The sequence below is a fragment of the Pteropus vampyrus genome, unplaced genomic scaffold, assembly GCF_000151845.1.
Source record: "Pteropus vampyrus isolate Shadow unplaced genomic scaffold, Pvam_2.0 Scaffold11, whole genome shotgun sequence".
In the NCBI taxonomy this organism is placed as follows: domain Eukaryota; kingdom Metazoa; phylum Chordata; class Mammalia; order Chiroptera; family Pteropodidae; genus Pteropus; species Pteropus vampyrus.
In genome coordinates, this window is record NW_011888792.1 from 12,314,187 (window position 1) to 12,342,080 (window position 27,894).

Below are 27,894 nucleotides of genomic sequence, written 5' to 3' on the forward strand. Positions count from 1 at the left end.
TAATCAGAACTTAGGTTAGTTACCTCCTTTATACAACAAAGACAACAAATCACAAACGTTATCCCTCTGTATAATCGAAAATAGACACTTAAATCTTCATTAGATTTTTCTAAAAGTTGATTAGTTCTTGACACCAATAAATTATTTTCAAGTTACATTTTGACTTACAGTTATAATTACTGCTGTATAAAGGAAGAATGTTTTGTGGAAATGATGGAGTTCCCAGTCCTCTGAATAGCTTTATTAAAAGATCTCTGAAGTTGGGACAAATATTAGCATTTCCTTCCCCTCACCTTTATTCTATGGTCCAGCTGTCTCTATAATTTCTCTCAACTGTTAATTGCAGGTGTTTCTCCAGTAATCCAGAGACAATTAAATGGTTGGGGCCAGGTATGAACTTTATGCAGTTAATATTTCCCTTAAACTTGTTACCATTTGAACTGTGGCAAAATTAAATGCCTCAAGTTGACTCGTCATTTTGAAGCTTGTCTTTGAGCAGAAAATGGAACTGAGCCTCTGTTACCATCTTGCCTCACTAGCAGCAGCAACAACCCCACTCAGCCAGTTCTCAAGATCTCCTCAGATGCATTCCTCCCAAGAAAATAAGAGATGGTCTGCAGGTTTGTTCATTAACTCAGGTTGGTCACTCCTTTTCTCTTTGGAAGGAATATTGAAAAATCTATAGCAGGGGAGAAATATGTTGCAATTTTATTTTACTACAAACTGAAAAAATTTTGGCAAGCTACTTTCATAACTATTTCTGTCTTAATACAAAGCTTTCAATTTAATAGAGTAACACTGTTAATTTACTAGAGCAGTGCCATTTGGTTACTTTTTTAAAAACGGAGTCTCATAATTTTTCAGTGACATTTGGAGACACAACCATAATGTAAATTAAAAAACCTATCTACAAAACTATTGCTTGTGCATAGAACACATTTTTGTTGTTAGTTTAGAATGTGAAGGAAGATCCAAATAAATTAAAACTCATTTGAGACTAATTACATATTTGATGATTTTTTATTTTTATTTTGTTTGCGCTTAACCCAAATCCCCTTGGAAAAGCAGATATAATTAAATTTTAGCAAACCTTTCACAGTGTTGTTCTTATAGCATGTAACCACTTTGGGCATTTAATGGTTAATTGCATGATAGTCTTACATAATGGGAGACTTTCCTTGATATTTCTAAAATCTCAGAGATTCAGCTGTAGTAATAAGTCTTATGATGTGAATGCCACTGTACAAATGTAGAAACTGAGGTGTAAGAGGTAACCAAAAGTTTTTTTTTTTCTTTCAGTGAGTTATACCAGTCATCCTGGGAAAGAGAATTATAATTGAAAGGAACAACACTATTGTAAGTATTCATTACATTATTTTTTATGTGGTTTTAATTCATACTTGACTGAGCAATTAGAAAGGCTGATTCTAGATACTCTAATCAAACAAATTAATAGGCATCTGTACACATACACACACACACACACACACACTTACAGTTGACATTTAAAGTCTCAGAATTTAAATATGCATTAATTTAATACCTGAGGCTTTTGTAAGAAGTATAATGGTGCCTGTCTTGTATTTCTGGAGCATCAACTACCTTATATATATATTTTTTGGTTTCTTTGTAATGCTAAGTACAAAACTCAAAAATAAACATTTGGGTACATTTTAACAAATGTATAAACTGAAATTAAAGCCTCTGAATATGACTCGATAATACAAGAGCATTAGGGTCATTTGGATATTGAGATCAAAATGAGGGGGTGGGGGTGTTAATATAGTCCCTGGATAAGAGAGTTTATTATTGAATATTCACTTTTAAATATAGGATAAAATTCTGTAAAAGATACTTTAAGAAATACGTCAGTTAAATTTTGCTCTCCCTATACTTTGGTTCCAGATTTGATTTTAATATACTATCATTGGTTTGACTGTTGCTTATGACAGGATAGTTACTCAAGAACTATAGTACAACACAAAGGCATTTAAAGAAATCATTTCAGATCTTCCTTGTGCATGGAATGCTTCAAAAATAATTTGGAATCCCTACAGAATCTATCAGTTTGAGTCTGTGGAACAGTACCAAAATGAACAAGAAGTACTAAGTTCTTTTTATAGATGAAAAAATTTTAAGATATGCATTTCTTATGAATTATCATAGTTTAGAATATGAATGACCTTCAATGAATTTACTAAGATACTAAGGAATATATTTAGCAGTTCATGTGACTACTGTATTTAGCAGTCCAAATAGGTATTAGACTTCCAGCCTGTTAAGTAAAGTATCTTGAAATACTTACATGGCAAATCTCTCAAAACTAAAGTTAAATAGATTTGTAAACCCCTCACACAGGAGAAAGAAATAGTTAAAATTCTATTAGCTAGCCTCTTGTTTTCAACCTGTGAATTTAGTTGTTTCTTAAAAGCAATGAAGAGCCCTCTGAATATCATTTTCATGTCTCAGGATAGTTCTTACTCATCAGCTTCATTGGATAGTCACGCCTTTTAAGGTATTAAGTTTTCTACAACAGTCAAAAGGTTTCAGGGAAAGCCTTGTTTGTCCAAACCAAACATGAGTTTAAGAGAAGTGTCATTAATAAGATTATACACACAATCGTCCATTACTCCTCTCTCAACCACTAAAAAAAGAAAAAGAGTACTGATTATACTTAGAAAAGGGTTTTTTTTTGTGTTTAATGCAGTGAATGTATAGTCAACATTACCATCGAACTAAACATGTGAAACTTCATAGAACGAAACAGAAATAAGCCATCTGTTAATGGTTACTATCTATTAGGTACATGAGGTTATAGAATATCAGGCCTGTAGACATTTGAGTAGACACTGTCGGCGTGGAACATAAATCTCAGACAAGATGTAATCAGAAGTTATTTCAAACAAATTATCCTATCAAACTTTCTGTAGTTACATTAACTTCATGGAATATTACATCTTAGCAAGAAACAGTGACGGTATGTGGATATAAGCATGTCATTACAAACATGATGCACTAAATAGAGCATATTGAGGTCAAAGCCTTTCTGTAGAAAGGGAATTTAATTGGCATTCTTTCAACCATAGTGTATAAACAGATTAAAATAGTTCTATCATAAGAAATAGTATTTAACAACATAGCTTTAAAATAAAAATACTTTAAAAATCAGCTTTGATGAGATTAAATTTATTTTAAAGAGTCTAGAGTGAAATATATATTTCTTGCTTCTGGTTTTTCTACATTTTCCAGCATAACCCCCACCTTCACTCTATCCCAGTATATTATTAATAAAATAGTGCAAAACATTGTAGCAATTTCAACCAAGCTTAATCCCCTACCAAGTCTGGGGAAGTGTAAGACATTCTCACCAAATTCTCTCTCTTTCCAGAGGTATGCTCCCTTGATATAACAGGGAGTTAGGTACAAAAACTACCATAAATCTTGAGAATGCGATTTTTAAGTATAGATTCTATAGTAAGTAGTGAAACATTTTTAAAGGCAAACTCCCCTTCCCCATAAGCAGTTTATTTTACAAAATAAGTTTTCATGCATTCATATTATCAAGAATGATTATTTCTATAAATGAATGTAATGAAACACTGGCATGTCACTTAGCACATTGCATTCTCCTCTACATTAAAATTCACATTAATAACAAAAATCCTAGTAGGCATTAAAGCATTTGAGTAACCTAATGAGAAAGCAGATACTTTTCTCTGAGAACACTTGAGTATTAAATATTTTTAGATTCACAGAGGTGTAATCTGACACCAAAAGCAATGTGGATTTAGTTTGCTAGTATGTTTGACTACTGAAATTTTGCTAATTTGCTCAGTTGGTACAAATTAAAATAGTAGGTATAAAAATTCAGATAGGCAATCATTTATAAACCTGGCAGTATTTATGTGTAATCCTGTAGAGATTTAAGGTTTTAGATGGAATGATAGAAGGTCTGGAAGTTTTCTTTGTAGGTTTTTAGAGTGTAGAAGATTGTTTTGAGGGGTGAATGTACTTTTACTCATTAGCTGAAAATCAGCCTAGTCATGCCTAAATTATTTGCTCAGGAATAAACATTGGGATCTGAAGTCAGAATTTATGTTAAATTGAAATGCACCTGTTCCATTATTCACGTTTTGGGACTCCCCCTCCCTTTTGAAATGTATAAAACATAGAAAATTGTAATGGATTACTTTCAGATAAAAAAATCACATTAAAAAAAAACTAAAATCAAATGGACATTTACATTTTACGTAGATTTAATCAGAGCATAGCTAAGCACTTAATCTGATCTGCCCCTTCCACTTGTAATTAGAGAAGTTTGTATTTCCCAGTGTTAACCATTCTTACATATGTTGTTCCAATGTGTTACATTATTAGTCACACCTAACGAGGCTTTCACACAGCAATAACTAAACCTTTATCAAATTGATTCTGTAAATGGAAGTACATTTTCAAAGACAAATGTCCTTGTACACTATTTACAAATTCTCTTCACCACGATAAAAAGGCAAAATAAATAAAAAGCAGAAAGAAAGGAAACACTGCTGAGGCTTGAAGGCTTTTTCTTTTATCTTCCCAAACAGATGCTGGTCTTCTCAGTGCCGGGAGCTAGCTAGCCAAGATTGTTTTTCTTCCTTTTACATGGGCTATGAGAGGGATCTGGTTTCAGTTCTTGGTATTGCACCTGTTTAAACAGAGTTCAGAGAAAGACTGGTCAGGTGGCTACTTTCTGGCAAAGGAAGGAAAAGCAAAGAAATGAAAGACTGCTTAAGGGGGAAGAAGTGCTCACTCTAGAAGCTGTATGAGATCTGCATCCTAGCTGCAGAGAACAATAGAATGATACAGTAAGAGTCTGAAGGGAAATCCTGCCAGAAACTACATGAGAGCTCTGATGAGAACTCTGGTAACAGACTGGGGTCTTCACTGTCCGTAAGACATTACACTGAAAACAAAACCATCTCCATTTATTCTGAAGGGACAGATAACAGTTCTTTGCAATTTATTGTTTGTATAATATAGGCTTAATCTCCATCCACCCCACTCATGTCTGATACCAAATCAAAAACTCAACTGAAACAAAGGAAAAAGGTATCACTGTAACCCACCTTCAAGATTTTGATAAAAACATTTCTCATTTTACACTGAAAATAGTTGATTAATGGCATTAACATCAAAGTATTTAAAAAGATTGAGATGTATCCCAGTCTTCATTCCCCCACCACTGATCTCCAAAATATGCATCTTTAAAACTCACTTAATTTGTGCAAATTATGCAAAATGGCACACTTTGCTTTTATCATTTAATATTTCCTATTTCCTCCCTTCACAGATTCCAGTGGAACCTTCCTGGGAGGAGGATTGTCCCTGACAGCTCTGGCAGGTTCTTTTTGAAATATCCCCCGCCCCTCATGCTCCATTCTTATCTATAAGTTCTTGGTTAGCACCCCAAGTGGGCTAAATTTGAGTGGCAAAATCTGCTACAGGCTTTATTAACTTGACCTGTCTCTTCTAAAACCTTTGAAATTAAAAGAATATAAAAGTTAAAAACCAGTGCTACACTAAAATAGTAGTAATAATAATGACATCTACATACCACTTGTATATCTGAAGGGACTCTAGAAAGGAAGTCAAGTAGTTCATTGTTATCGATTGCATAGGGACACCGTAGCTTTTTTGTAAATTTATTGATGCCTGAAAAATAGATCAAACATTATTGTAATCCCCAAAGTTTGGAATTATAGAAATACATTTCTGGCAAAAGTATTGAAGTAATTTGAAAATCTAGCTTGAGCCCCTTTAGCCTTGACTGAATGAATCAGTAACCCCAGTTTTCTCCCCCGCCTTACTTCCTGTCCTCTTTCCTTCTTTAGTCCCCTTCCTCCCTCCTTCCCAACTCAATGGCTGGTTTTTTTTTTCTCTCTTACTTTAGCAGCTTCCTTCACAGAAAAAAGACTTTCTATCTGGGAAACAAAAAGCACATAGCAAGAATGAGCAAATGACCCTATCTTGCTTTCCCCTTCAGTGTTACAGTAGTTAGAAGCTTTGCTTTAGTGTTCCATCTGTGTTGAAACTTGTCTCCCTACATTTTGGATTGGGTTTGTTTTTAAGGCAAGAAGTCTAATTTACTGGTTTTCTCTTTTTCAAAAGGTACTTTTTTTTTTTTTTTAGTTGTGTGTGGTATGTGGGGGTATTGCTATTTTGCAAGCTAAATGTTTAAAAGAAACATGACCTTGATTTTATGTTTTAAAGACCTAAAATAAGAAAGGATTTACCACCAGCTTAAAAAAAAAAAAACTTTGAAGATAGCACAATAAAAGGATCCTAAAACTATCTCCTCCCTTGAACAGACCACATCTACAGCTGTTTATGGAACGATTTTCTCTGAAAACACTCTAGAACCTGGCTGAGTGATGACTGCACATCAGGCAAGTAAGAGAAGGCATACACTGAAGCAGGTAGGAGAGGCCAGGACCCAGTCTTGAAACAAAGCCCAGCCCCAGTGCAGCAACCACAGTCTGGCGGGAACTCCAAATCCAGAGCTCCTTGAGGAGCAAAGGATTTGAACCCCACATCAGGCACCCCCAACTTTTAAGACTTACACTTGAGGGATAAGCCCCCCAAAACATCTTTTTTGTCTTATTGAGAATAATTGGCATTCTTCACTATATAAGCTTAAGGTGTACACCATGGTTTGATTTACATATATTGTGAAATGATTACCACCATAGTCATCTCACATAGAGGCAAAAAGGAAAGAAAAAAAATTTTTTGTGATGAGAACACTTAGGATCTGTTCTCTTAACTTTCCTGTGTGACAGACAGCAGTGTTAACTAGCCATCATGTTGTACATCACATCCTGGTACTTACTTTGTAACTGATGTTTTTGTGTACCACTGCCTTCCTCTGATAGCCACAAATATCTATTTTTCGTTTGGTGTTTTTTTTTAATACAGTTGACATACATTATATTAGTTTCGGGTGTACAACATAGCGATTAGACATTTATGTAACTTCAGAAGTGAGCACCCCGATGAGTCTTGGACCCATCTGACACCATACGTAGTCATTACAATATTATTGACTCTATTCCTTAAGCTATACTTTATGGCCCCGTGACTTTATAACTGCTAGTTTGTGCTTCATCTCGTCACCTTTTCACCCATCTGCCTAAACCCCTTCCCATCTGGCAATATGCAGTTTGTTCTATATCTTATGAGTTTGTTTCTGTTGTTTATTTTGGTTTTAAGATTGTACATATAAGTTACTTACTTCACTTAGTATAATAACCCTCCATGTTTTCACAAATGGCAAGATTTTATTCTGTTTTATGGCTGAGTAATATTCTGTTGTATATATGTACCATAGCTTCTCTTTTATCTATTGACACTCGGGTAGCTACCATATCTTGGCTATTGTAAATAACACTGCAGTGAACATTTCTTTCTGAATTAGTATTTTGGATTTCTTTGGATAAATACCCAGAACTGGAATTGTTGGGTCAAATGGTAGTTCTATTTTTAATTTTTTGAGGAACCTCCAAACTGTTTTCCATAGTGGCTGCACCAATTTACAGTCCCACTAACTGTGCACGAGGGTTGCCTTTTCTCCACATCCTTGCCAACACTTGTGGATTTATTGATAGCCATTCTGACAGGGGTGATTTGATATCTCCTTGTGGTTTTCATTTGCATTTCTCTGATGAATAGTGACCTTGAATGTCTTCATATCTCTGTTGGCTATCTGTATGTCCTTTTTGGAGAAATGTCTATTCAGGCCCTCTGCCCATTTTTTAATCAGATTTTTTTTTTTTTGGTGGGGGGGGCTGTTAATTTGTAATAGTTCCTTATATATTTTGGATATAACTCCTTAAGTACATTGTTTTTGTTTTGTTGATGGTTTCCTTTCCAGTGCAAAAACTCATTTGATATAGTCCCATTTGTTTATTTTTTCTTTTGTTTACCTTGTCTGAGGAGACATATCCAAAAAAGTAAGAGTGATGACAGTTTACTAGATGGACAGTTTACTATCCATCTTACCTAGATGCACTCTCTACTGGTTTCCACAGCCAGATGTTATGAGCACTCCTTCCGGGTACTGGTACCCCAGGCTGGGGAGCCAGGTGTGGGGGTTGGACCCCTCCCTCCTCAGAGAAGACCTCCTCAGCTGAGATATACCTCCTGATTCTTTATCACCATACCGTGAGTGTGGGACCTGCACATTCTGCATCTCCACCCATCCTACCAGTCTCATCGTGGCTTCTTTATATCCTTAGTTATAGGATATTGTTCTGTTCAGCCAATCTTTAGGTGGTTCTCAATGATGGTTGTTCTACAATTTATTTGTAATTTGGATGTAGTCATAGGAGGAGGAGTACAGGTTTACTAACTGACATCTTAACCAGACGTCTTTTTTGTTCTTTTTTAGATATGTGAGCTCATACAAGTATGTCTTTCTGATTTATTTCACTTAGCAAAATGCCTTCAAGGTCCATCCAATATTGTCACAGATGCGAGGACTTCCTCATTTTGTATGGCTGAAAAATATACATACACACACACACACACACATATATATACTACTTTATCAATTGATAGGTTGTTTCCATTTTTTTGGCTATTGTAAATGATGCTATGAACATGGGGGTGGGCAGATATTTTTTCAAGTTAGTGTGTTCATTTCCATTGGAAGTGGAATGACTAGATTATATGATAGCTCCCTTTTTAATTTTTTGAAGAACTTCCATACGGTTTTCCATAGTGGCTGTACCAATTTACAATCCACCAACAGTGCACTTTTCTCCATATCTATACTAGCATTTGTTATTTCTTGTCATTGTGACAACATCCATACTGACTGTGTAAAGTGATATCTCACTGTGGTTTTAATTTGCATCTCTCTCATGACTAGTGTTGTTGAACACCTTTTCATGTACCTGTGGCCATTTGTATATGTCTTTCAGAAAAATGTCTATTCAGGTTTTTTGCTATTGAGTCGTATGAGTTCTTTATACATTTTGGATACTAACCACTTATCAGATTTATGGTTTGCAAATATTTCTTCCTATTCCACAGGTTGTCTTTTCACTCTGTTGATGGTTTCTTTTGCTGTGCAAAAGCTTTTGAGTTTGATATAGTCCTACCATTTTATCGTTGCTTTTGCTGTAGGTGTGATTCCAAATCATTACCAGGACCCATGTCAATGAACTTTTTTCCTGTTCTCTTCTAGAAGTTTCATGGTTTCCAGTCTCATATTTAAATATAATTCATTTTGAGTTATTTTTTTTTGTGAGTGGCATAAGATAGCGATCAAGTTTCATTCTCCTACCTATGACCATCCAGTTTTCCTAGCACCATTTCCTGCAGAGACTGTTTTTTCCCCATTAAGTATTTTTGGCTCCCTTGTCAAATATTACTTCACCATATATGTTTGGGTTTATTTCTGGGCTCTCAAAATTGGTCTATTTTTCTGAAAATACTTACTTTTGAAAACCAATAGGACACACATTCACGAGATCCACGAGACCCACAAGACTGTAGCAGTCTGAGAAATAGTTCTTAAAGGGCTCATGCACTTGTACTCACCTGCCCCAGGGCCCAGTATAGAAGCAGCCTATCGAGGGACACCCAGACTTTGTGTGGCAGAGGCTCATTTGTTTGTCTTGGAACATAGTCCTAAGAGACGGGCATCTGATTTGACACACAGTCAGGGGCCTGCTGGGGTGCTTTCCAGGGATGGGCTTTGACTTATCTGCCTGTTTCCAGCTGGCAGCACCTTTTTTTTCTTTCCCAGCAGTCACCATCTGTGTGCTGTCCATGTGCCTTGCTCCAGTCAGTTGGCACCATCATCACGCCATCCCTCTGCCATACTCCAGAGCACCATATCTTCCCAAAGGGAGCTTTTACACAAATCTGGTGCCCTGGTTTTATGTCTGGATTTACTTCTTGAAGGTAGTTCAAGACAGTGATGTAGGAAGAGCCTAAATTTACCTCCTATAGCTACACATGGAACAATTTCTGCTAAAAAAAAGATCTGAAAAATAACTGAGCAAATCCTTCACATCAGGCAAATGTGGAAAAAGCCATAGCAAAGTAGGTAGGAGAGGCTGAAATGCATTCTAGCCATAAACCCTACTCCTGGCATGGTGACCCACAAGTGGGAGGAAATAAACCGAGAGCTTCTTCCTGAGGAGCAAAGAGTTCATACCGCATATTAGGCACCCCAACTTTTAAGACTTGCACCTGAGAGACAAACTCCAAAATATCTGGCTTTGAAAACTACCTGGGCTTGGGTCGACAAGACCCAAGGGCCATAAGTACTGAGAGAGGGCTCTTAAAGGATTCAGGCAGATTCACCCATCCCCAGGCACTGCACAGAAACAATTGTTTGAAAAAAACCGAGCCTTTATGTGAAAGATTCATTTGCTAATCCTAAAGCCATGAATAAACAATGGGGGAAAGGACAGTCTCTTCAATAAATGGTGGAAAACTGGACAGCCACATGCAAAAGAATGAAACTGGATCACTATCCTACACCAAATGCGTAAAGCAACTGCAAATGGATTATAGACTTGACTTTAAGACCTGAAACCATAAAACTCTTAGGTGGTAAGCTCCTTGACACCAAAAGCAAAAATAAACCAGTTGGGCTACATCAAATTAAAATTCGTCTGCACAACAAAGGAAACCATAAACAATGAAAAGGCAACCTACTGAATGGGAGAAAATACTTACAAACCAAGTATCTTATTAGGGGCTGACATCCAAAATGTATAAAGAACTCAAACAACTCAATAGCAATAAAACAGACAATTAAAAATGGACAGAAAATCTGAACAAACATTTTTACAAAAAAGAGATACAGATGGCTAACAGGTACATAAAAATATGCTCATTACTAAGGGAAATGCAGATCAAAACTATTAGGACATATCACCTCACAACTGTTAGAATGGCTGTTACAAAAAAGACAAAAAAGTGTTGGCGAGGATGTGAAAAAAGGAATCTTCGTGCACTCTTAGGTGAGAATGTAAATTCGTACAGCCACTATGAAAAATAGCATGGAGGGTCCTCAAAAAAATTAAAAATGGAACTACCATATCAAGCAATTTCACTTCTGGGTATTTATCTGAAGAAAACAGTAACTCGAAAAGATATTTGCATCCCCATGTTCTTTCAGCATTATTTATAATAGCCAAGACTTGGAAACCAAAGTGTCCACCACTGGATGAATGGATAAAGAAAATGTGAGATGTATATATATATATACACACACACCATATATAAATGTGATATATGTATATATTCCATATATATATATCACATTTTCTTTATCCATTCATATATAGTCCATATATATATATAGAGAGAGAGAGAGACTTGTGTCTGTATGGATGGACCTTGACAGTATTGTCTTAAGTGACTTAAGTCAAAAAACCAAATATGGTATGATCTTATTTGCACATGGAATTTAAAAAACAAACAAAAAAAGATATAGAGAACAGATTGGTGATTACCAAAGTGGTAGGTGGAGGAGGTCAAAAGGTACAAATTTCTAGTTATGGAGATGTAATGAACAGCATGGTGACTATTGTTAATAGTACTGTATTACATATTTGAAAGTTGCTAAAAGAGTAAATCTTAAAAGTTCTATCATAAAATAAAAATGTTTCCATTTCTACATCTCTGGCATTGAGATTTTTAGAAACCAATTTTCCTTTTAAATTACAAGAAATTTACATTTAATGCTTGCAAAAGATGCTGCCGTGATTGACTTACTTGGATCACTTCTTAGATTAGAACAGCCAAGAACCGTTAGAGATGAGCAATATCTACCCATACTACATTATTCAACAGTTAATCCTCTGTACTACCTGAAGAGCAAATACGAATAAGGGGCAAATGCAGATGAAATTGGAGCCATTATGCAAACAATTTAATGAGACAGAAATGTCAAAATATTGTATAAAACTAGAAGTATCTATTCTACATATTCTGTTTTATAATGTAGAATTACAATGGGATAAGTCTATTCTCTTAAATGTATATTGCACTTAAATGACCAAGGAGATACATATAAAAATATATAACAGCTTTATATGAAATCAACAGACTGGTAAAAAGTGGGTCATAAACTAGAGCATCTTGTCTCTTCTTCAGGGAGTTCAGCAGAAAATTTTCTTCTGCAATCATAATTTTGGTTTCTCTGTTCTTGCGTGAAACCCATCTTGTAATTCTGGTGAATATTTCATCGGTCACCTACCACTAAAGGAGCACTGTTCTTGTTTTACTTTATTGGATGAAACAAGAGGCCTAAACGCGTTCTCTAAAAATTATGTTTAAGACAGCTAGCCAGTAAGGCTACCCCAGGTGACATAGCCAGATGTCCACCATGGGATCCAGTTTCTGAGAACCTGGGGAAATGAAATCAGATTTACCTCCTATCATAACTGAGATGGCAGGTCTGAACCCAGGTAGGTTAGAGGTAATAAACAGTCACACCTAATGCCTTACCCTAATTCCTTCAATAAAACAGCATCTGTTTTAAATATCAGAGGAAGGAAAGAAAAATCAGGGCTTGAACATACAATAGAGAAACAACACGAAAATGCCCTAGTACAGTGAAAGTACTGTCTTAGTTGAAACCATTTCTTTAAACTATAAAATAAAGAAAGGAAAAAATAATCACTATTCCCCCCATCCTCTCTCCCTAAGATGTAAAGGTAATGACAGTGAGGGTAAGGGGTTCAAAAGCTCTCACTCACGATATGACAAGATAGGCCAAAAAGAATAGGAAGATAGGAATTTTTAAACCAGAGGGCTTGAAGACATCAACCCTTCTCATTTTGTTCCAGCATATTTCTTTAACGCCTTAAAAAGACGAGAATAGGACGTTTTGTTCTCTTTGCTTTAGTGTAAGCACATGTTTTCTGGAATTAAGACCCATTTTGGTTCTTTGCATTTTGTATGGGTTTAACTGTCTTAGGTGTATGCAGGCCAGGGGCAAGTGGAGAATTCTACTTCTACCCAGTCTTGTTTATTTCGAGAGATATAGATGTGTGTGTGTGTGTGTGTGTGTGTGCGCGCGCGCGCGCACGCATAAACAAACAAAAATATATATAATTATTTTGAGATATATATAAAAACAAAAAAGATATATATATAATTAATGTCATAGTTTTATATGTAATCATGGAGACTGAGAATTAAATTTTCTAAACCAAGAATTTTGTCAGATAAGGGGAAAAAAACCCCACAAAACTATGAAGAATGCTGAAACTACCACCTCAATAGAGTCTAGGTACTTGGGAACTGTTGGCATGCAGCATAAGTGCATTAAATATTAAGACTCCGAAATATCACGTTTAAAGAGGGTTTTTGCAGAAGCATTCTTATTTCATACACATAAAGCAGGTTTCTTGTTCTTAAGCGGCCTGTCAATGCCAAGGATTCTTTTCCTGCATCCTTAAGGTGACCTCTTAAACAGGAGGCCATATATAGTACCTGTTTACAGACACTTCCACAAGATAAAGCACCACAGCACAAAAGCATATTGTCTTAAATGTACCATATGGGTTGAAATGCCTCTGTTTACATATAAGTAGTGAAAGTAAATCAGAGTCATATCTAGACGAAGCTACACTTTGATATATGAAGAATCTGTACAACTATGTTTATAGTATGATGGAGCTTATGGTGCCAGATAAGAAAAATGCATTTTGCAGGTAGACCTAAATCTTTATACTGTTGCGATTTTTAACCAACCTGTCTCTTTTCATCATGGAGTAGCTTCATGACCATAAATATAGGGAACTACTGACAGTATAACTCATCCCTTAAAAATAGTTTGTTTTTAGCAGCTAAGACAGTTTAAAAAAAGGCTTTACTTACCCCAGACAAGGACAATGTATCTCAATGGAATGAAGTACAGGATGACTGTGAACATACAGAGGGCTACAATAGCCAGCCAGCTTAAGAATGGGACGGTCCAGTTGAAAGTACTGAATGAGAAATGAACACATCAGCAATCGGCATTTCTTATAACTTAGAAAGGCCCCAAGACACTTCAGGAAAATATGAAATTGTACATGATGTAGATAAATGTTCGTATTTTTTATTTTAACTTCCTGGTAATGAACATTATGTTCACTTGGGATAACGTTTGTCCAGGGCAGTTTTTCATCCACTAAAGGATGACTATTAAGATGTTTTCTTCCCTGTACTGTGCCTCAGCATAACACAGAAATTATTCCTTAGCTTTGTGGCATATGGCTTGCTTTTTACGTCTCTCTAGGTCAAATGTTCCCTAAAAATGTTTTTTGGGTTTTTTGTTTTGTTTTAGTAAAAGAGCCAAAGTTGGATCCATCTGGTTGTCTTGTTTTCACTAATTCTTAGGGTCTGGCTTTTCTGTCTTTGTCTTTATCCTCCCATAGCCAGAGTGAGCATCCTATAGCTATTGCCAGGTAAAGAATCATGAATTCCCTCCCTTGCTGGCACCTGTGCTTCCCTTGCTTCTGCCCACTTATGGAGAGAACAGAAGGCTGAGGGTCTGCTTGCTTTCCTGTGGCTTAGCTCAGAGCCATCCATCACACCATTCCATGTACGAGGGCACTGGCTCTTAGAAAACCCTTCTGGGCAGCCTCACTGAAGGGTTCCCTGTGTTCGTTCTCTTCTTGGAAGGATAAATGTCAAAGAATCCTTACCAGTGTAGCTAATGTCAGAGGGGAAAGATTGCCCTTTTCTCTTTCTACAATGCATTATAGAACTAAATCTAGAATATGATCTCCCCCTCCCCCCACAAAGAGACGCAGTTCAAGAAAGTTCTGGAATGATTAAATAGTAACAAGATGTGGTAATTATAGAGGCTTTTCACTTGTACTTAAAGATTCCTTCTGAATCTGCTTCCTGGATAAATTTTATCCCATGTGACCCCAGGGGAATTTCTCTTTTTCAGTATTCAAAAAATTGTTGTGCAGAAAAGATGGCTCCTACAAGACTAGATCCTATGCCATGTTCCTATATGTCAGCCTGTACTTATATCTATATCTCTGTCTTTACCTATGGAAAGGTCTATAAAATGCAGTTTTCCCCAACGCTGGTCCACAGCCAGGATCTGGTCATATCCTTCAACTGGACATGATGTTTTCCAGCCAAGCACCTGTTCTGAGGTCTCCTACCACCCAGAGTTACAAAGACGCCTCTTCTCCTCAGGCATCACTAGCCTGACCTCAGAGCTGATCCAGGATCTTCTGGTATAAATTAGCTGCTTCTGTCAGGTAGCAACACCCAGTATACTTCAGAAAAAGGACAACACTCAGTAGGGAAATGCCCCATTTAGGACTTTACCCTGTGCTTCTGTGAATAGGGAAGGTGTGGAGAACATCCTTAGAGATAGGAAAAACATAGAGAAGAAGAAAAAGTGGGAATCAATCTTCAGAAGTCTGAGACTGAAGGTTGCTTACAGGCTCACTTGGGAGAAAGTGGTTGTTCTGTCTAGTATGAGAAAGTGGAAACTCAGCATCTATGCGTATGTGGAAATGTATTAAACAAAAATTATACAAAATAAAATTCATTATCCCTTGAAACATGAAAAGCACTAGATGAATGACTCGCACCTATAGTTTAAATAATTTACCACTTTCAAATTCTATGCAAGGATCTACATCTACAGAACACTTTTGTTTATGAAAAATAAACAATAGATATATGAAACTAGGAAAATGTAGGCTTATCTGGATGTACAACGCCCCCTTGTAAATAGACCATTTAGCAGTCATTATGTAGGCCAATTTTTTCAGTTTAGTAGTATATTTTTTTTACTGATAATCAACTGTAAATCACCTTATTGTTTTTATAATTAAACAGTTGTTTTAAAAAGTATTAGTGAATAAAATTATTTTAAGTAAAACACAAGTAATAAACTTAAGATTGTAAGTTTCTTAATTTTGCATTAGATCTCAATGAAGCTATATTTCCTTATTTTAGAAAATTAAGGAAAGGAAATTCTTTTTAAAATTATAAAAGTTTGCATTTTTAAATGATAGCATTAGTTTATTTCATCTATAATGATCTCAGCTAATTAAATATACAAATTTGAAAGAATATTTTTACAGGATGCTATATATGATTTTTTAAAATTTTAGAGTACTTGATGAAACTATAACTTAACCAATAATAAAATGTAGGGTGTCTTGATTACCTGAAATTCTAATTTTGCTTGGTTTATATCTTTCTATCACAATTCCATGTTCTGTTAAAGAACAAAGTCTTTCACTGTGAAAATGTGCTAAAATTTAGGACGGTGTTATTTCTTCAAAGCTACAAGTATGACTTCTTTCCAACCAATATGTTCTAAATTTCAGGAAGGAAATTGACAGAACTTTCGTAAAACCAAAGTCTGGCAGAAACAAAGTAAACAATGATGAAACCAAGCAATAGATCACCCAGAAGGAGTGTCCCCTGCCAAAAGAATGTGGCATTTCACCCTCTGAGAAACAAATGGACACTGTCCCACAGATGGCCAGAACTCACATATCAGCATCACTTACTTCTTTATCCTTTCGCCAAAGGAAGCCACTTCATCTAGGATGTTCTGGACACTGATGCATACCTCCTGGATGGCATAAATTTTATTTATAAATCCCTTTTTTTCACTGTCCTAAAATATAATAAAGAGAGGTTCTGTATGAGTAATGGTATTTTTCAGTGCTTGAATTCTTTGAATTGTCCTTCTTATACTTTTAAACTTAAATAAACTTCATGTCTGCATACACACACACACACACATATTTTTATATAAACATAAATATAAATGGATACACAGAGCCCATGAGAATTTCAAGATATGAAGGGAGGTGGAGGAGGAAGAGTAGCCAGCATCATGGTCCTGTGCTAGTACAAAGGTGGCTGCAAAGCATGAGACTCAAATTCTGTTGCTCATGCCCTTGCGAACAAACATTTCGGCCAAGAAAACTGTAAAGGTCATATCTCGGAATGACCAAATCCAGAATCTGCACTGACCTTGGAGTCACCATGACTTGCTACTAAGCAGACCCAGATTTTTGACAATACCACCCACACACTTAATGTTTGGTCTTGGCTCCAGATATTTCAACAGCAGAGAATGCTGGGCACATGAGAAGACCTGTGAGCAATGAAAACTGCAAAAAAACGAGAAGGTCAACTGAAATCCGTTAAGTAGACGCTCCCTGAATATTACCTTGGATAGATGAGATACACATCAAGCCTGGTCCCCTTCTTTAGAATAATAGTCACAGACTTCATAATATAGTCGCATATGCTGTATTAGGGTTGAATCTAAACATTTTTCCCCTCTTTGTACTTAATTCTTCATTTTAAAACTTGTTCTGGATTTAAGCAAAGCTGGTGTGCTCCAGGAACAGGTGGATGGGGATTGAGCATAAAGCACCCAGAGAGTGGTGTGAGCCTGGGGAAGTGTGCACATTTTGTAATTTTAGACCCAGAGGAAGAAACGGTGGTGGCCTTTCACGATTGAAAATTCTGCTTAGTAGCCTGGCATCACAGGCACTTGCCTAGGCTGTTTGGTGGAGACCATCCAATCCTGATTCCATGACTCCATTCCTCCATGCCAGCTTGAATGTCTATGGAAATGTAGATCCAATTTCATTACTTTAACTTCTTTTGAACACTTGTGTACTGTGCCAGAACACTTGAGACCTCATGTGGCAGTCAGTGCTTGCTGAAAGCAGCCAGGAAGCTAGAATAATAATGTCGTCATGTTGCACATTTACATACTGACTTCCATTTCAGAAGAGTCTAAAGCACTCTGCACTGTGAACACTTGGCTAAGGCTGGCATCCTGCCACCTTAGAAACCAAGGGCAAGTGAATGACAGGTGTGTGTGCAGCCTCCAAAGACAAAAGGGTAAAAGTGGCACTGAGGACATACATGGAGACCAGTTTTATAATATGATTTTCAGATACCAGTTACTTAGCGCCTTCAGTTTAAATTTAATTCCTATGGGAGGTACCTTGCTTATGCTGAAATGGACTGCAGACAGTGAGGTAGATTAGATGCATAAGGCTCAAAGTGTAAGGAAAATTGCATACTCTTGGAGTCCCCACTATCTTCAAAACTTGTCCTCGCTTATTACAGACATGGATGCAATTTTTTGTCTCTTTTCCCTCCCCAGTAATTAAACAAAATGCATTCATTTCATCTAAGTACTTTTGCACTTCAGAATAAAATGGATTACCAGTGGCTCCTTTTAGTTCCTCTTATACAAAGTTGGTCACCTAATCATCGCCATGGCCTTCAGTGTTCTCTCTTAAGCACCAGCTAAGTTCTTTCATGTCTATTAGGCCAAGTGTCCTTATAAATATTTTTCGACATACAGAATAAATCAAGCTGGAGTTGAAGCATGCTGGTTGCTTACACAATGAAAGCTCATTGAGAATAATGTCTTACCAGTTTGAAATTATGTGCAAAATATTTTCTTCATAATAACAATGAAATAAGTAACATATTTAGGCATAACCTTAACAAGAAATGTACAGAAGCTAAACAAAGAAAATACATATGTTGTGTTTCTGTATTGGGACACCGAATATTAAAAGATTTTTTTTTTTTTTTTTAGTTAAATGTATAGGTTTAATGCAATTCAAGCAAATTTTAATGTGTCTGGAATGGAGTGAAATGGGGAGAATTTGTTAAAGTGATTTTAAAATTTGTTTGGAAGAATGAATGAGTATAATCAAGAAATTTTTGTAAAAGAGAAATAATGAGAAGGCATTTATTGTCCCAGACATTTAAGTAATTAAAATAAGAAAGATGAGCATTTAAAGAGAGATTGATGTATGATAAACTGCTATCATAAATAAGGAAGTATTATGTTACTGGTTAATTGGGTTAACTATTTGGGGAAAATTATGTTAAATTCTGCCTTCATATAATCTCAAATCTATTTGAGATAGCCCAAATCTACCTCAGCATCTACCTTAAAGAGATAGCCCCAAATACGTTCTAGATTAAAAAGCAAAAAACTAAAAATGAATTATAAAAACAAGAAAATATAGCATTGTCATTTACTGACCTTGGAATAGGAAAGAACTTTCTAAACATACAAGCAGTAAAGGAAATCACAAAAGAAAACTAATAGCAAAAGTTATATAAAATTAAAAAGATGTTAAAAAGCCTAAATATAAAGGGTGGTGGGAAACAATTAGTAATAAATATGACAAATTAAGAGATAGGATTTCCAATATATTCAATAAGCATTTGAAAAATACATATTGCAGTTTGATTTATAACAACAAAAAGAAAAATATCACTAACATGGTATAATTTATAGACTTATGAGATCACGAAATATTAAAAAGAACATTTAAAGAAAACAAAAATGCTTATCTAATAAATTTAGAAAGCAAGAAGTAAATGCGATAGAGTATAAGCTTAACTTGAAATTAGGTTGGAAAAAAGGTGAAGGGAATGTGTCAAAATATTAAAAGTAATGGAAGTTTATCTTCATACTTGTAATATTCACATTCTTTGCAATTAATATGTTTTAATTTACTTTTATAATCAGATTCTCCGATATCATTAAAGGAACATGGGTAGAAGAAATAAATGAATTAGTACTCATTGAGCATGGTTTTACATGGTTTTTTCTTAATGCATTTTTTATATTATTATACCTAGCTTACATTCTTTTTAGAAGGAAGGAGAATATAGACACTCATTGAGCATTACAAAGTGCTTTTCACATAGCACGTTTAATCCACACAACCGTCTTATGATATATTTTTCTTCATACTACAGCAGAGGAAACTGAGGCTCAGAGAAAAGTGACAGAGCTTAGGTTAGGATTATAACTGGCCAGTCTGTTCCCTCTATAATATACCATGTGACTTTTCCATTCTACTCCAAAGGCTCAGAATCCCTGTGAGTTAAACAAGACTGAAAAACATTTAGAAACATATTGTAAACATCGTGATCAGCAAGAAAATGAAATCTGAAAATTTCATTCAAAAGTAGGAAGTGAAAGATGTGTTAGAAACCACCAGATTTAATTTCAATAATGCAGCATGCAAATATTAAAGGACCTTCATAAATAAGATATGTTTCTTAAGGCATCTACAAAGACTTTTTAGTAGATACATTAAAATCTAAGTGCTGATGTATGATTATTGGCTAAAGAGTTTTAAAAATACACTCGGTCTTAATTTTCTTTGTTTTTTTTCTGCACTCTCACCCCACCTCTCACCCCTGACACCTGTCCACCAAAAAACAAAATAAGATGGTCTGTAATGTTGGCAAACTTTTGAAAAGCAAATGCTTTGGGATAAAAGTTTTATTTTAAAATCTCTTTCATCAAATTCTATATTCCTCCACTGTGGTCTCCAACCAATGAAGTAATTACTCTTTATATATAGTATATGACCCAAAACTGCAATGGGTAATGGAATTGCTCTGTGTTGCATTTATATATTTCATACTTTTTTCACTAATGTTCAATACTTTATTAGTAGAGAATAAATTGGTACATTTCTTTTATTGTCGTTTTTGCTTTCCTTTATAAACCAGCAAGGATGAAAGAAATATCAATCATCCAAAGGCTTGGTAGCGACACAGATTTTTTTTTTTAATGCATTATTAAGGGGTTTTTTTTGAAGATGTAAAAAAAAAAAAATTAGCCATAAAAGAGCTATAACTATAAATCTGAGAACATGTGAGATTTATATTGTACAACTTTTTCTAATGATTCTATATAATTTTTAAAAATCTTGTTATATTTTAAATAGTCCATAAAACATCAATAACTGCAAACATGAAGTACAGTGATTCTTTTATATTCACCTACTTTACTATCACGTATCACAGCAGAAAGTTAACTAGATTTTTTCCAAAGAAGTATCTACTTCCTTACTTTGAGATAGATATTTTGGAAAATCTAAAGACCTAACAATCAATAGGAGAAACTTACATATTTAAAGAGTCCTATTTATTGACTTGCACACCAAAATGACAAGTGCCCCCATTACTTGATTGGGTTTGAATGGAAACAAGAAGCCAATGTGATAGGTGTTAGAATGTATATTATGGGATCGGACTCCTCATGCATCCAGTGCATCCTGCCACGGTCTCGAATATACTAGGGGCCCTGCCAAAGTGGTCATTGTCAGCCCTGTTGACACAGAAAATGAATATGTTGAACACCTGTGCTGCATCAATCACAGCAGGTATGTAGAATATGTTTGCTTGAAATACTAACATAGAGTTTCATGTTATTTCACTTTCTAGGGTGAGATTGTCTTAAGAGTACATGGAGGTGGGGGATGGGGGTTAAATCTTACATTAAGTGAACATAAAATAGAACTGACTTGGCAAACCAAGGCATATGTTCACTTTACTTATTATTTCCTGGAGGAAGCATTCAGATTTGCCACCCCAAAGAGCTGATCTTGATCTAATTTTGCTTTTCCTTTAAAGTCTTACTATGCTGGCAAAAGGTGAGTAATAAGATTGGTATTTGCTATGAGATACAATTGTATAGTTTACTATTGACTATAGCTCTTCTGTGAGTAAATATAGCCTCGCATAGCACAAAGTGTACAGTCGTGTTTGGAATATGTTTATATTTCAAGTGATTTATTTTTTGTGCTAAAGATAGTTTTGGTACACAACTTAGTTCACTTGGTAACATGCCCTGCAAAACGGACTTCATCTCAGATTTATACTTCTAACCTATGGAAAATATATTCACTAAAAGGTATAAATTGAATAATGTCTCACAAAGTGATAAAATGTTTTCTCTGTGCCGACGTGTCTTCTTTTTCGGATATAGAAAACTGTGTTTCAGCCTGAAATCTAGAATACTGAAATTCTCACAGAGAGAAGCTTAGCAATTCACAGAAACCCTTGGCTACAGAGTCTCATTCTCAGTGTTTTACTCAGTTCTTAATATAAAATTTTACCCAGGTTACTTGGTGCCTTGGCTCTTTTCCTGATATCAGCCTTAAAAACAGGAACCCTCCATTGAGACATTAAAGGATTCTGACATATATTTCAGGTTAGAGGACAGATGGACACCATTCAAAACAGTATATTTTTTTCTTAAAAAATGAAACAGTTCTCAACATCTACATTTCAGAGTTATAAAGAGGACTAAAATAAGACACGTAGAGCTCTTAGTACAAATGCTTGGTATAAATAAACTGTATAATTATCACTATTAGTAGTAGCAATAAAACTGGATAGTAATTAAAATGACTATTTTTCTTTATATTAAAAACAAAATTTTGAAATATTAGAATTCCCAAATATATGAAACCTTTCATGCATGTTTAGTTTTGCTCCAGATGACATAGTGTTAACTTGTCAGATTCCATTTTAGAAAATGATGGCTGATTCTTTATAATGTGAAATTGAAAAGATCTTTTCCCCGCTTCTGCTGATTCTGCACGTTTTGTGCAGAATGAGCATTTACCTGGTCTTAATTTTTTGTTTCCTCCGTTGCAAGGTAGCCCTATGCTTTTTATTTTCATTTTCTTCAATGCAATTTTTAATCACATTTAGTTGTGCCTTGCCTTTGTTAGTTGAATGTTATACATTTTGCATGTAATTTTAAAGGTGATTATAAAGTAACAAAAATTTCAAGAGAGAAATGTCCCCTGGGCTAGGCAATGTAAAGGGATTTTTAAAATGGCAGCCGGCACTAGAAAGGGTTACTCTGAAAGCCATGAAAGAATGGAAGAAAGGGAGGGAAGAGTTAGATAACTGAAAAGCAGAAGAAAGAGAAAAAGAGGAGGAGCCTGAGAGAATGTGAAGAGAGAAGGGAGAGGGAACTGGGGAGAAGAAAACTTGCAGAAGAGACTCTCCAGGGATTGAAGGAGGATGAAGAGACACAGAGTTTGGGGAAAGGAAGGAAAATATCTTTGGATCAGAAACAAAAATGACAAAGCCGAGGCATAAACAAAACTTGTTAACTAACCTCGTTAACATCTAATTAAGCAAAAATAATTATTATTTATAAAGGCTGTACATGAAATATTTCATTTTTGTTAAATATAAATGTAAATAAATCTTATGGAAAGCGTCCTTGGATGAGGATATATACCTCTTGCAGTGGTGGGGAGTTCCCTGGAACCAAATTTCTCCAAATTTCTTGCTACTCAAGCCCCCATGTCAGGTAGGCCCAAAGTGACTTGCAAGTCTCCGTTTTCCCAATGATTTAAGAAAATGCTTTTTAACTGTCCTGCTAGTACTTGAAAGCTCTTAAAAGATTAGGACTATATATCAATATCGAAACTTTTGACTTAATCTTGCCAGCAGGCAGGAAGTGCATTTTCCAGAGAGTAGCTTTATAGATTATCCCATCTCAGCTTTGGTCCCAGGAGACTTTCTGCTTGGGAAGGACTCTCAAGTGAAAGGGCCCGTAGGCCTGGCTCCAGGCTAACCTTGATAGAAGCCACAACAGAAGCTCTGAGGCTGCTCTTTCCAAATAACCAGAGAGGAAAATAAGAGACAAAGGATACTTTCACCCAGGACAATACAAAGGTTGAGATAGGAATCTGTATGCCTCAAGGGGTTTTTTGGTGACATCAAAATGAACGGATTGTGGAACCATTCTGAAAATGTGAATGCACTCTCAGTAATAAGGTGGCCTTAGATAAGTCCACTTTATCCTGTCCACACTGTCTGTCCTTAGACTTCATTTTAAAATAAAGAAAAAGGTTAACTAAGATGTGTCCTAAAATCCCTCCTGGTTACCCGTTAGCCATTTTTCAGAGAAGATAACAAGGGATGTGGAACAGTATCTGTCCTTCAGAGCCATCTGAAAGCTGGGGGGGTGGGGGATGGGATTTCTCCTGCTCTTTCTATGGGTTCCATAGTTGAAGCCTGAGTGATAATAGAGAACACAAGCACCCAACTTATTTCTGAATCCCAATAGCAGATGCTAGGCTAGCTTTTCTTTATCTCGACTTCTAATAAACAAGTTGTGTGTATGTGTTTTTAAAAACTTCTGAAAAATCGTTAATTTCATTTTCAGATGTGTTTTTTAATATGGTTGGAGTTCAAATGCAGTTCTGAGAGGGCAGCTGAGAGTTTAGAGAAAGCTATGAGCACTCTCTTTTTCTAGATAACCCCAATATTATTTATAAGGATGACTAAATTTTTGACTAACTGGCTCTATTACTAAGTGGTTCTAATCCCACCTCCATTATTTCCTTAGCTATGTGATTTTGAGCAATTTACTTATCTTCATCTGTGAAATGGGAATGATAATGGAACCTACGTTTGTAATGGTTATAAAATTAAATGAGTTTAATTCATTTAAAGCATTTATCACAAATGTCTGGGACATAGGAAGTGCTATTAGTCATTAACAATCTGAAGAGAGTGAAAAAGGAAATACTATAAAACTTCTAAATGCTAAATTTTATTAAAGATGGCAGAATTTCCCTTTATTTATGGCATACTCAGGAATATTATTTTATGTTTGCATAACCTGTCATGTAATACCATCTTAGATTATCTGATGTGTCATTTTACATGATCATTACGATAGTCACACAAGAGGGGCAGGTATCATTATTATTCTCATTCCCTACATGAGGAAACCGAATACCAGTTGCCTAACATCCCAGTTCAAACTTCTACCCTAGTCTAGGCTCTGTCTTTGTAGGTGCCTCCAAACACATCTGTTCTTATCTGATATATGGGATTTGAAAAATGAGCAGAAAGTTCCTGTTGATAGTATTCCCCACTGGAAGTTACACATTTTCCATAGGCCAATGCTAGTCACACTCATGTAAGGCACATACCTTTTTATTCTGTGGTTTTAGAATGGCAGTGCCTATGCAGGTAAAATTTCTCATTAGAACCAGAGATTTGTTCTTCAACAAGCCTTGTGGCTGAGACAGGGCCAGAATTTATTGTTTAATCTTAAACAGCACAAGCTTTGTTGCTAATCTACTCACTAGTACAGTTTTAACTCAAAAAAAAAAAAAAGAGATTCCTTTTATTATAAATACAAAAAGGCATATACATGAAGGCGTGGAACCCACAAAGATTTTTTTTTTTTTAAGAGATTTGTTATTAAAATAATCATTTACCCATTTATCTTTGTATAGGACTTTATGGTTTATACAGCATTTTTTTACTTATCTTCCCACTTGGATTGTAAGGGCAGGTGGCTTCCCCATTTTACAGATAAGGACACTAAGATTTGGAGAAGTTAAGATCTCATTAAGAGTTAACAAGAGTTCCCGGGACTTTAACCAACATCTCATGACTGAAACTGGGCTCCTTTCAGGTCATTGTCAAAAGCCATCAAGTCACATATGGTATCTCTTCACTACATTGTTTTAGATATTTAAACTTGGCTCTTCCCAAAAAACTAATCTTGAGTTATAATCAAATTGTGTGAGAAAAGAATCATATTAGTATTACAAAAACAATGCTCTTTGTGACATTTCCAAAACCAAGTAAGGATTACTTTGTGAAATCCGGAGGCTATTTTTCTTTACAAATATTTTACAAGACAAACTTGTACCTTTCTAAAATAGCACATCTGTTGTAAATTACTCCCTTACAGAGAGAGAATCACCATCCTTTCTTCCCATCTGAGCTTAAAAGAGATTTGTTGACATATTCTAAGGCCGGCATAGACAAAACAGCACAGGAAAGAGGAGGCGGTCAGCAGGACCAGGGCTCTGCTCTGCTTAAACTAATTCCACATGCCCCATGAACCATTAGCTGTTTTTTATTTCCTGCTCTAAAGATCTGTAGTGAAAATAATCTGGGGTAGGAAAAAGCTGCACTTATTATTTCTTTTTCTCCAACAAGATGCTGTGTTAGCAAACAGAACATATGAGCCACCTTCAGCAAACCAGGGTCTTTAATAATCCATTTTTCAAACACTACTGGTATTTCCTTTCCAAACAAAGATGGACTGTGACTGGAATCAATTTCATCATTTGTATGGTTACAATTGCCAAGTTTCTGGAAATAATCGCCATTTAAATACTGGATAATATTTTTTACATGAAGCCAACAACAGTTTTATTGCTATTTAATATCCATGATTTGTTTGTTTGCTGTAAGTTTTCAATGCTCTGAGAGCAAGATGTTTGGGAATAGAGAAAATTCTGAAGAACAGATCAGAGAAAAAGCAATGTCAAAGTTGTGTTAATGGCCTGACCTGAATCAACCAAACAGGAGAAATTAGCATTAGGAAAAAAACAATTTGCTCTACCATTTTGGGCTTTCCTCCCTCGGTTTCCCTATAGACTGCCTAATATAACATCATCTACCATTTTCAGACCTTGGCATAGTGTAGAAAATCAAGGGCAAGATTGAGAACTCAAGTGTCTACGTTAAGAAGATAATAGGGCTCGCCAATGAAATTAACAAAACAAGGGTGATGTTGGAACAAATGAAGGGCCCAGCAAATTTGAAGATAACTACACCATCTTTCTGTATTGATGCCACATGGAGTGCATACCTGGATAACAACTTCATGCTCTGTGGGATGCTGCTGATATATGGGGTGGGCCTATTCCCTAAACCCCTTCCTTACTTCAGACTAAATCATGCTAAAACAGGCTTAGTCTGATGTCAGCCTGGAAGAAAACACAAAGGCCCACCTTACGGAGCTGACAGCAATATTGTTATTTACTTAGCCATGTGGATCACAGTCTGTCTTTCAGTTTGAGCAGCGGAGGAAGGGAGTGGGAAGGGCGATAAAAACTTGGGAATCAATTTGAAAATATATCTCAAATTGGAGATGGCCATTGGTTTAATTGGATAAAATAAGTGCTTCAGAAATAGCTGGTTTATATATATATGCATTTAAATTTCTGCGTTTAAAACAAAGTAGGATGGGCATAAATTGAGACTATGATGTACTTTGTGGGCTGGCCCTAATCAAGCAGATGGATGTTGTGGGCTTGAATCCCGCTGTATGTTTTACAGCTGTGTGATGTTGTATGAGTTACTTAACCTCTCAGATTCTCAGTTTCCCCATCAATAAGATGGAGATATTGCCTACCTGACAGTGTTGACATGGGAACAGAATGAAGTATGTATATAAAGCAACTGGCACATTAGTAGACATTAAATAAATGTTTCCTTCTCCCTCTAATTATTATTTTTTCCTTAAAGGGTAACATTTTCCTTTGATGCCTAATTTCTCTTATTTTCCTTTCTTTATCCTGGAGTTTGTACTTAGAGGCCCGATTATCATTCACTTCATTCACATCACCTCCTCATTTGAGCAGTATTCTGTTTAGCCCAGTCTCAGTCCATTCTTTTTATTAATTTATTCAATAAATATTTATTGAATGCCAACTACATATCAAACTATTCTAGGCTCTGGGAATATAGTGATGAACAAGACAGCACCAAACAAACATAAGTAAACAAAGAAGAAAAATAGCAGAAAGTAAAAAGCGCAATGAAGAGACTCAAGACCAGTGGTTGGGAAGGGCAGCTCTGAGGATGAACTTCATCTTTGGAAGCAGTTTTAGTCAGAAAAATAGAAACTACTCTACATATTTCAAATAAACAAATTTAACGCAGTGAAGTGGCAACACTGGTGATGGAAGAACTGAGAATCAAATGGAATGAAAGACGTTAGCAGTGCAGGAAGTCTCTACCAGAGGCAGAGGGTGTTTTCTGGGGCCCAGATGCTAGACACAAATTGACTGTGGCAGAAACTGGAGCCATGGGCAGGGCTGCTTAGCAGTATTTGCAATTATGGAGGAGGGGCTATCTCTGTCTGGTGGGGAGCTGAACCACAGAGGAGACCCAGCACCTAGGCACTGTCGGAGAATACCCCCAGAAAGGTGGGAGGTGCATGAGGAAAGGGAGGAAGAAAGGGGAAGGCAAAGAGGTGGGTGGGGGGGAACGAGGGGG

The 27,894-nt window shown here is 35.9% G+C and overlaps 1 protein-coding gene across 12 annotated transcripts in view; it reads right to left on the bottom strand.

The window, feature by feature from the left end:
- Window positions 1-1,010: 1,010 nt before the first annotated feature.
- The window catches only part of MCTP1 (multiple C2 and transmembrane domain containing 1), a 464,000-nt gene continuing 437,116 nt past the window's right edge, over window positions 1,011-27,894 (bottom strand). For all 12 annotated transcript variants that reach the window (XM_023523311.1, XM_023523308.1, XM_023523343.1 and 9 more), the window contains 4 exons: window positions 16,545-16,654; window positions 13,888-13,997; window positions 5,594-5,691; window positions 1,011-4,684 (listed from right to left, as the gene is read on the bottom strand). In XM_023523311.1, coding sequence (XP_023379079.1) covers window positions 4,613-4,684; window positions 5,594-5,691; window positions 13,888-13,997; window positions 16,545-16,654 — 390 coding nt within the window. In that variant the 3' untranslated portion in view covers window positions 1,011-4,612. The remainder of the gene's footprint in view (window positions 4,685-5,593; window positions 5,692-13,887; window positions 13,998-16,544; window positions 16,655-27,894) is intronic.